At 47.9% G+C, this 8,531-nt stretch overlaps 1 protein-coding gene across 3 annotated transcripts; it reads left to right on the forward strand.

The window, feature by feature from the left end:
- The first annotated feature begins 226 nt into the window (after positions 1–226).
- Positions 227–7,866, forward strand: MIEN1 (migration and invasion enhancer 1). Of its 3 annotated transcripts, none has more exons than XM_066263730.1 (5): positions 227–377; positions 661–796; positions 6,739–6,836; positions 7,257–7,333; positions 7,417–7,866. In XM_066263730.1, the coding sequence occupies exons 2-5, from the start codon at positions 672–674 to the stop codon at positions 7,498–7,500; spliced, it is 384 nt and encodes a 127-aa protein (XP_066119827.1). In that variant the 5' UTR covers positions 227–377; positions 661–671; the 3' UTR covers positions 7,501–7,866. The 3 variants fall into 3 exon arrangements, with proteins under 3 accessions (XP_066119827.1, XP_066119828.1, XP_066119829.1); XM_066263731.1 differs by having other exon boundaries at positions 240–318; XM_066263732.1 differs by lacking the exons at positions 227–377; positions 661–796 and adding an exon at positions 6,508–6,637.
- Positions 7,867–8,531: the final 665 nt, after the last annotated feature.

An 8,531-nucleotide genomic window follows, 5' to 3' on the forward strand; every position in this document is an offset into this window, starting at 1 on the left:
GCCAGGGAAGAGACGGAGACAGTCGAACTGAGCAGCCTCGAGAACGTAGATCTGGAGTTCTTATCCCCCGGAAGGGAGAGGCTGGGGGCGGGAAGGTGTAAAGAGAAACGGCCCCGCCCACTCTTCCCCTGCCCCCTCCCCAAATCTGACCTGTTCATTGGCCAAGCTAGGGGGCTCTGGGTCCCACCCCCTAGGGCAAAGGGCACTCCGCTAAAGTGGGAAGCCAACCAGAGGGAAGACCAGCAACATGGCCTGCCCCTTGACCTCCAGCCAGTCTGGCCACCCAGGCTGCATTCTAGCTCCTCAGAGGTATCCAGGGTATGTCCTCCCTCTGAGCAAAGTGTAGGGGCTCAGTTTCTCCTTCTGAAATTGCAGGGGTAAGTCAGGGTCTCTTGGTGGGAGGAGGACCTAGGCAAAGATCTGGCCAGGTGCCAGGGGACTCCCGCAGAGAGCTCACTTTACCTCTCTCCTTCAGCACTAGGCAAACAGGAGGGCTAGGGGAGGACCCGGGAAGCTGAGATCAAAGGCGGAGGCCTCTTCCCGGCCTGAAGTGGGTAATGGTTGGGTAAACAAACAATCCACGGAGTGATAAGAGGTCTGCCCTGGTAGACCATGAGAAGTGGCTCCAGCCTCAACTTTTTCCAAACGGGGTTTTCCTAGGAAAAACCGGTATGAATGGACCAAACAAAGAAGTGGAGGAGGGGGCAAGGTCACCTGGGCCATGGAGCAGCTTGTGGAAGGCGCAGGAGACAATTCACTCAATCATCCCTTCATTCATTCAACTAATATTTGTTAAGTATGTATTTACTATACGCCAACTCCATGTTTGTTATTGGGGATCCAGTGGCGAGCAACAAAAATAAACCCTGCCCTTGTCCTCATGCAGCCCAGTCAGGGAGACTGATGTTAATCAAAGAATTATACAAATAGTAGATTACAGGTGACAGCTATGCCGAGAGAATGACTCACCGAGTTAGGTTAGACTTCTCCATGGAAGTGACAATTGAGCAGAGGGGAAGGTGTCTGGGGCAAGGAAGTAGGTGTGGAAGGTGTGGGGAAAGGCAAGTGCTTTGGACTTAGCTGTGTTTCTCCGAGTGTGGCCTGTGACCACTTTCCTCCCAGATCGCCCTTGGCTTGTATAAAAAACAGATCGCTGTGCTCCTCCCCAGCTACTGAATCTGTCTCTGAGGCCAAGACCCAGGAATGTGTGGTATTGACAAGCCCTCAGGTGGTTGTACTGTAAACCAGGTTTAAGAGCCATCCATCCTGTCTGTCCGGACCAGCAGGAACTATGGGCAGAGGCCAGACCCTGCAGGGTCTATCATGGGTTTAAGCAGAGGCACAGAGGAGCAAGCAGATTTATATTTTGGAAAGATCTTTCCAAAGTGATCCTCTGGATGTTGAAGGATAGGTTGGAAAGGGAAGCCAGACTCAGAGGGTTGAGTGCTGTAAGATTTCATTTATATGGATTTCTGGAGGGGGTTGGAACTATAAGGACAGAAGGCAGATCGGCATTGGGGTTGGGGGGAGAGGGGCTGAAGGGGTACAGGGACTTGTGAGAGGTAGTGGGCTGTTGTGTATTTTGGTCATGATGGTGGATGTACAACTGTGTGTGTCAGGACTCATGGAAAGGTACACTCCAAAGGGTGAATCTGTGTATAAATTGTATCTGAATTTTTTTAAAATAAAATAAACAACAGCCCAACCAGGCGGTGGCACAGTGGATAGAGCGTCGGACTGGGACACAGAAGATCCAACGTTCGAAACTTGAGGTTGCCACCTTGAACGCAGGTCCATCCGGCTTGAGCACAGGCTCACCAGCTTGAGCACAGGGTCACTGGCTTGAGTGTGAGATCATAGACATGATCCATCGTCGCTGGCTTGAGCCCAAAGGTCTCTGGTTTGAAGCCCAAGGTCGCTGGCTTGAGCCCAAGGTCACTGGCTTGAGCAAGAGGTCACTCGCTCTGCTGTAGCCCCCTCAGTCAAGGCACTTATGAGAAAGTAATCATTGAACAACTAAGGTGCCACAACAGAGAACTGATGCTTCTCATCTCTCCCCCTTCCTGTCTATCTGTCCCTAATTTGCCCTTCTCTCTGACTCTCTCTCCGTCTCTGTCAAAAAAATAAAAAATAAAATAAAGAAACAACAAAAAACAGATTTATAGATCAATGAAACAGAATCAAGAGTCCAGCCTTGGGCCCTGGCTAGTTTGCTCAGTAGGTTGGAGCATCATCTTGCAATGCCAAAGTTGTGGGTTTGAGCTCCAGTCAGAGAACTTGTGGGAAACAACCAATGAATGTACAACTAAGAGGAACAACAAATGAATGCTCCTTTCTCTCTATCTCTCTTCTTCTCTTGGTCTCTCTAAAATCAATCAATCAATAAATAAAAGGGTCCAGCCCTGGCAGGTAGCTCAGTTAGTTAGAACATCATCCTGATACGCCAAGGTTGCGGGTTCTATTCCTTATCTTGTCACGTAAAAGAATCAACCAATGCATGCATACATAAGTGGAACAACAAATGGATGTCTCTCTCTTTCTCTCTCTAAAATCAATTTTAAAAAACTAAGGAGTCATGAGTCCAAATATAAAACTTTACATTTCTGGTTAATTTCTTTTCCCATTGATTTGAGAGGGAAGCAGAGAGAGGCAGGGTGGGGAAGGGAGAGAAGAATCAACTACAGGTAACTTGCTCCATCGCTTCCTGTATGTGCTTTGACTGGATATCAAACCCGGCACCTCGGCACCCAGGGATGACACTTTATCCACTGAGCCACTCAGCCAGGGCTTGTCAAATGGTTTTTGACAAAAGTGCCAAGACCACTCAATGTGTGAAAGGATAGTTTTTTCAATAAATGGTTCTGGGACAATTTGAATATCCACATGCAAAAAGATGAATTTAGATCTTTAACTCATGGCCCCTTGCTTGTTGGCCCAGTGGCAGAGTGTTGGCCCAGTGTGTGGATGTCCCAGGTTCAATTTCTGGTCAGGGCACACAGAAGTGCCCATCTGCTTCTCCATCCCTCACCCTCTCCCTTCTCTCTCTCTCTCTTTTCCTCCTGTAGCCATGGCTCAATTGGAGCTAGCTGGCCCCGGGCACTGAGGATGGCTCCATGATCTCTGCCTCAGGTGCTAAGAAGAGCTTGGTTGCTGAGCAACATAGCAACACCCCAGATGGGCAGAGCATCATCCCCTATTGGGCTTGCCAGGTGGATCCTGTTTGGGGTACATGCAGGAGTCTGTCTCTCTGCCTCCCCTCCTCTCACTGAATAAAATAAAAGATCCTTAACTCACACAATGAACAAAAATTAACCAAATAGACCATCAACTTTAAACTTAAGAGCTAAAACTAAAAAGCTTCTAGAAGAAACCATGGGAAAAAATTTTTATGACCTTGTATCTCAGATACAACAGCAAAGGCACAAGTGCCAAGTGAAAATTTTGGTATATTAAACTTCATCAAAATTTAAATTTCGGGCCTGACCTGTGGTGGCGCAGTGGATAAAGCATCGACCTGGAAATGCTGAGGTCGCCGGTTCAAAACCCTGGGCTTGCCTGGCCAAGGCACATATGGGAGTTGATGCTTCCAGCTCCTCCCCACCTTCTCTCTCTGTCTCTCTCTCTCTCCCTCTCTGTCTCTCTCTCTCCTCTCTAAAATGAATAAATAAAATTAAAAAAACAAAACAAAACAAAAAAAAATTTAAATTTCGCCTGATCAGGTGGTGGCGCAGTGGATAGAGCATCAGACTGTGATGCAGAGGATCCAGGTTTGAGACCCCCGACTTCGCCAGCTTAAGTGCAGGCTCATCTGGTTTGAGCAAAGCTCACCAGCTTGGACCCAAGGTCGCTGGCTCGAGCAAGGGGTTACTCGGTCTGCTGTAACCCCACAGTCAAGGCACATAGGAGAAAGCAATCAATGAACAACTAAGGTGTCGCAACGAAAAACTAATGATTGATGCTTATCTCTCTCCATTTCTGTCTGTCTGTCCCTATCTATCCCTCTCTCTGACTCTCTGTCTCTGAAAAAAAAATATTAAAATTTCTTGCCTTCAAAAGACACTACTCAGCCTGGCTGGAGAGTTTGGTTGGTTGGAGCATCATCCAGAAGCGCAGAAGTTGCTGGCTCAGTCCCTGGTCAAGGCACATACAGGAACAGAATGATGTTCCTGTCTCCCCTTCTTTCTCCCTTCCTTGCTCTAAAATCAATAAAATCAACATTAAAAAAAGATTCTACTAAGGCCTGACCTGTGGTGGCGCAGTGGATAAAACGTCGACCTGGAATGCTGAGGTCGCTGGTTCGAAACCCTGGGCTTGCCTGGTCAAGGCACATATGGGAGTTGATGCTTCCTGCTCCTCTCCCCTTCTCTCTCCCTTCTCTCTCTCTCTTTCTTCCCCCTTCTCTAAAATGAATAAATAAATCTTTTAAAAAAAAAAAAAGATTCTACTAAGAAAATAATAAAAAACACTTTTCAAACACCAAGAGTAAATATTTGAGCCTGACCAGGCAGTGGCGCAGTGGATAGAGCATCGGACTGCGATGCAGAGGACCCGGGTTCGGGACCCCGAGGTCGCCAGCTTGAGTGCTGGCTCATCTGGTTTGAGGAAAAAACCCACCAGTTTGAACCCAGGGTCGCTGGCTCCAGCAAGGGGTTACTCGGTCTGCTGAAGGCCCGCGGTCAAGGCACATGTGAGAGAGTAGTCAATGAACAACTAAGGTGTTACAACGCGCTATGAAAAACTAATGATTGATGCTTCTCATCTCTCTCCGTTCCTGTTTGTCCCTGTCTATCCCTCTCTCTGACTCACTCTCTGTCTCTGTAAAAAATAAATAAATAAAAATTTTTAAAAAAGTAAATATTTGCAAATCATATATGTGATTAAGAACATTGTATCCAGGCCTGACCTGTGGTGGCGCAGTGGGTAAAGCGTCGACCTGGAAATGCCGAGGTCGCCGGTTCAAAACCCTGGGCTTGCCTGGTCAAGGCACATATGGGAGTTGATGCTTCCTGCTCCTCCCTCCTTCTCTCTCTGTCTCTCTCCTCTCTCTCTCTCTCTCTCTGTCTCTCTCTCTCTCTCTCTCTCTCTCTCCCTCTCCCTCCTTCCTAAAAATGAATAAATAAAAAATAAAAAATAAAAAAAAATAAAAAAAAGAAAATCTTTAAAAAAAAAACAAAAAAAAAACATTGTATCCAGAACATATTAAAAACCCTTACAAATCATACAGTGTATATAGAGCCTTGACCTGGGATGCTGAGGCCCAGGTTTGAAACCCCAAGGTCCCTGACTTGAGCATGAGCTCATCGACATGATCCTATGATCACTGGCTTGAGCCCAAGGTTGTTGGCTTGAGCACTGGCATTCATTGGTTGATTCTTGTATGTGCCCTGAATGGGGATGGAATCCACAACTTTGGAATATCTGGACGACACTCAAACCAACTGAGCTATGGGCCAGGGCCTATAAAACATTATTTTGATAGTTACTTTTTGATTTTAGAGAGAGAGAGAGAAAGGGGGTCCAGGAGTGGGAAGCATAAACTCATAGTTGCTTCTTGTATGTGCCATGACCAGGCAAGCGCATGGCCTTGAACCCATGATCTCAGCATTCCAGGTTGATGTTCTAGCCACTGCACCACCACAGGTCAGGCAAACCATTGTTTTTAAATGAATGGTTTAAAGGAATGCTAGAGCAGGTGACCTGTTTATATACTATAGTAGGACTACAGGGAGAGAAGAGACAGCAAGACAGCCTCCATTTCTAGAGTCGCAAAATGGGAATAATGATGCCAGCCTGTAGTGATGCTGAGCTGATGGGAGGTGCAGAATGGAAGCCCGTGATGGGAGCATAGAGCCTAAGGGAGTGGAAGCTCCAAACCTGCGCTCACTGCCCCAGGTATTATCAACAGTTTAGAAATTAAGAGTCACAATACTGAATATAGAATACGTTCATAGAATATAAAAATACTGAATACATAACTAAGAGTGTGTGACTATGGGTTGTTTTAAAATGCTATCCTGGCCAAAGGCTCCGTTGGTTAGAGTATCATCCCGAAGTGCAGAGGTTGCGGGTTTGAACCTTGGTCAGGGCACATACAGGAACAGATCTATGTCCCTCTCTCTCTCTCTCTCTGTCCCTCCCTCCATCCCTCCCTTCTTCTCTCACTAAAATAAAATTTAAAAAATTTCTAAAAATAAATACCTGTTAGCGAGAAATGGCAACTATTCCACATCATCAGCTGACCCCAGGCCCTGAGAGCCTTTGCTCCACATTCTCTTTCTGCAAAGCGCTTTGCAGTTTAAGATATTTCGTTAAATTAAATAAGGCTATGAAGTGCAGCGGATACCAGGTGTAGGACAAGCTCGGGAGCTCAGAACGTTGTCTGCACTGGCCCACTCACCTGGGAGCCTTCTGGCTAAGGTTAGGATCAAAACACAGCGGCAGCCGCCGCCTGCAGGGGGCGCCCGGACGTAATGCGCGGCTCCGCCTCTTTACGTGGCCGCGGCTTTGCGTCACACCCGGAAGCAGCGGCTGAAGCGGAGCGGGCCGCAATGAGCGGGGACTTGGGGCCGACGTCCGCAGCGCCCCATCCCGGGGAGATCGAACCCGGCAGTGGGGTCCGCATCGTGGTGGAGTACTGGTGAGCGGCTCCGGCCGGTGAGCTCCCGGTCCGGACGGGGGTGGGTCCACGGGAGGTCCGTACCCCGAAACGCAAGCGGACGCCAGGTATCTTGTCCCTAGTGAACCCTGCGGCTTTGAGGCGACCTACCTGGAGTTGGCAAGTGCTGTGAAGGAGCAGTATCCTGGCATCGAAATCGAGTCGCGCCTGGGGGGCACAGGTGAGGCTCGCCGAACACCTGCTGAGTCAGTATCCTAAATCCCAGCTCTACTGCTATGTCTGGCATTGGCTATTTTAGTGTCCAGCAGCATCTGGCACGTAGTAAAATGTCCAGACAACTTGACTCCCCTTTCATATGTGAGGGAGCCACAGATGACTCCTATAGAAAAAAACCAGTGAGACTAGAGAAGTATTGATTTGAAGGAGAGGGAGCCCTTCATTGAATTCAAAGAAAAGGACACGCATATGACACCTCCTGTAGGTTCCTGATTCCGAGTTGGGAAATGACTTAAAGAACTCACGTCTCTAAAGGGGCCGGTGGAGGACATGGAGGAGCTTGTGTGAAGTCTGAGTATGGAGGACCTCCGGACTTTTGCCTGATCTCAGCATACAGTTCATTCATTGGTTTATTTAATACTAGGGGCCTTCGAGATCGAGATCAATGGACAGCTGGTATTTTCCAAGCTGGAGAATGGGGGCTTTCCTTATGAGAAAGATGTAAGTATTTGCAACGTTGGGAGCACCCCTGGTTCACCATGCCTGTACAGTACGTAATCCTATTCCATATCTCTGCCTTCTAGCTCATTGAGGCCATTCGAAGAGCCAGTAACGGAGAACCCCTAGAAAAGATCACCAACAGTCGTCCTCCCTGTGTCATCCTGTGATCACAATGGGGCTCCAGGTTCCTGCTCTGTTCGGGGATCCAAGCCTTGGTTTCCCCTTTGGTCCTGCTGAGGGCTCTCCACTGCCTTTCCCTTCACTTACCTCCTGGTAGCTAAGAGACCCTGACCTCCGCTTTGGCCCTTTGGATACCAGGAGAGTAGAAACATCTGTTGATATGGAGTTTGGAAAAACCTCTCTATTGACATTACCACAGCCACCTTGTACCTCTTCCCGGGATTAGTGTCCACAAAAGCCTGCTTCCCTCTTCAGTTTAGCCATTGTAGTCCTAATTTATTTTCTATTAACCCCAGGTAATGTCAGCTATTGACAATAAAGTGGCACTACCAACGCCTGTGCCAACTAGTGTGTATTATGTCCAATCTGTGAGTGTGGGGAGGAGCAGAAGCAGAGAAGTCAGCCCAGCGCTCATGCCACCAGGATGGCTGTGCCGAGTTGGAGGGCTTTTTCTGGAGAGCTCTTTCTAATGCAATGATCTCCTCATAGCCAAGGCAAGGAAAATGAGCCACATAGTGGACACTGCCTCTTCTTCCTGCCACCTCTCCCCCAACTTCCCCTACCCATAGGGAAGAAATTACCCCATTATGGAGTGTGGGTAGCCTTAGGAATTTGGTTTTTTCTAAGCAAAATGCTGCCTGACCTGTGGTGGCTCAGTGGATAAAGCGTCGACCTGGAATGCTGAGGTCGCCGGTTGGAAACCCTGGGCTTGCCCAGTCAAGGCACATATGGGAGTTGATGCTTCCTGCTCCTCCCCCATTCTCTCTCCCTTCTCTCTCTCTCTCCTTCTCTAAAATGAATAAATAAAATATTTAAAAATAAATAAATAAAATAAAATAAAATAAGCAAAATGCTCTCAGAACCCCCAACCCCACCCAAAAGCCAGGAAGTTGGAAAATAGGCTTTCATTCAAGCGTCCTAAAGATTGCTAGTTAGCCTGACCTGTGGTGGCGCAGTGGGATAAAGCATCGACCTGGAATACTGAGGTTGCCGGTTCGAAACCCTGGGCTTGCCTGGT

This window comes from Saccopteryx bilineata, chromosome 2 (assembly GCF_036850765.1).
Source record: "Saccopteryx bilineata isolate mSacBil1 chromosome 2, mSacBil1_pri_phased_curated, whole genome shotgun sequence".
Classification (NCBI taxonomy): domain Eukaryota; kingdom Metazoa; phylum Chordata; class Mammalia; order Chiroptera; family Emballonuridae; genus Saccopteryx; species Saccopteryx bilineata.

Excerpts from the sequence above, each read along its gene's own strand:
- MIEN1 (XM_066263730.1), top strand. The coding sequence starts at position 672 with ATGAATGGACCAAACAAAGAAGTGGAGGAGGGGGCAAGGTCACCTGGG. Across the intron at positions 6,837-7,256 it reads GTCGCGCCTGGGGGGCACAG|GGGCCTTCGAGATCGAGATC; the intron begins GTGAGGCTCGCC and ends ATTTAATACTAG. Across the intron at positions 7,334-7,416 it reads GCTTTCCTTATGAGAAAGAT|CTCATTGAGGCCATTCGAAG; the intron begins GTAAGTATTTGC and ends TCTGCCTTCTAG.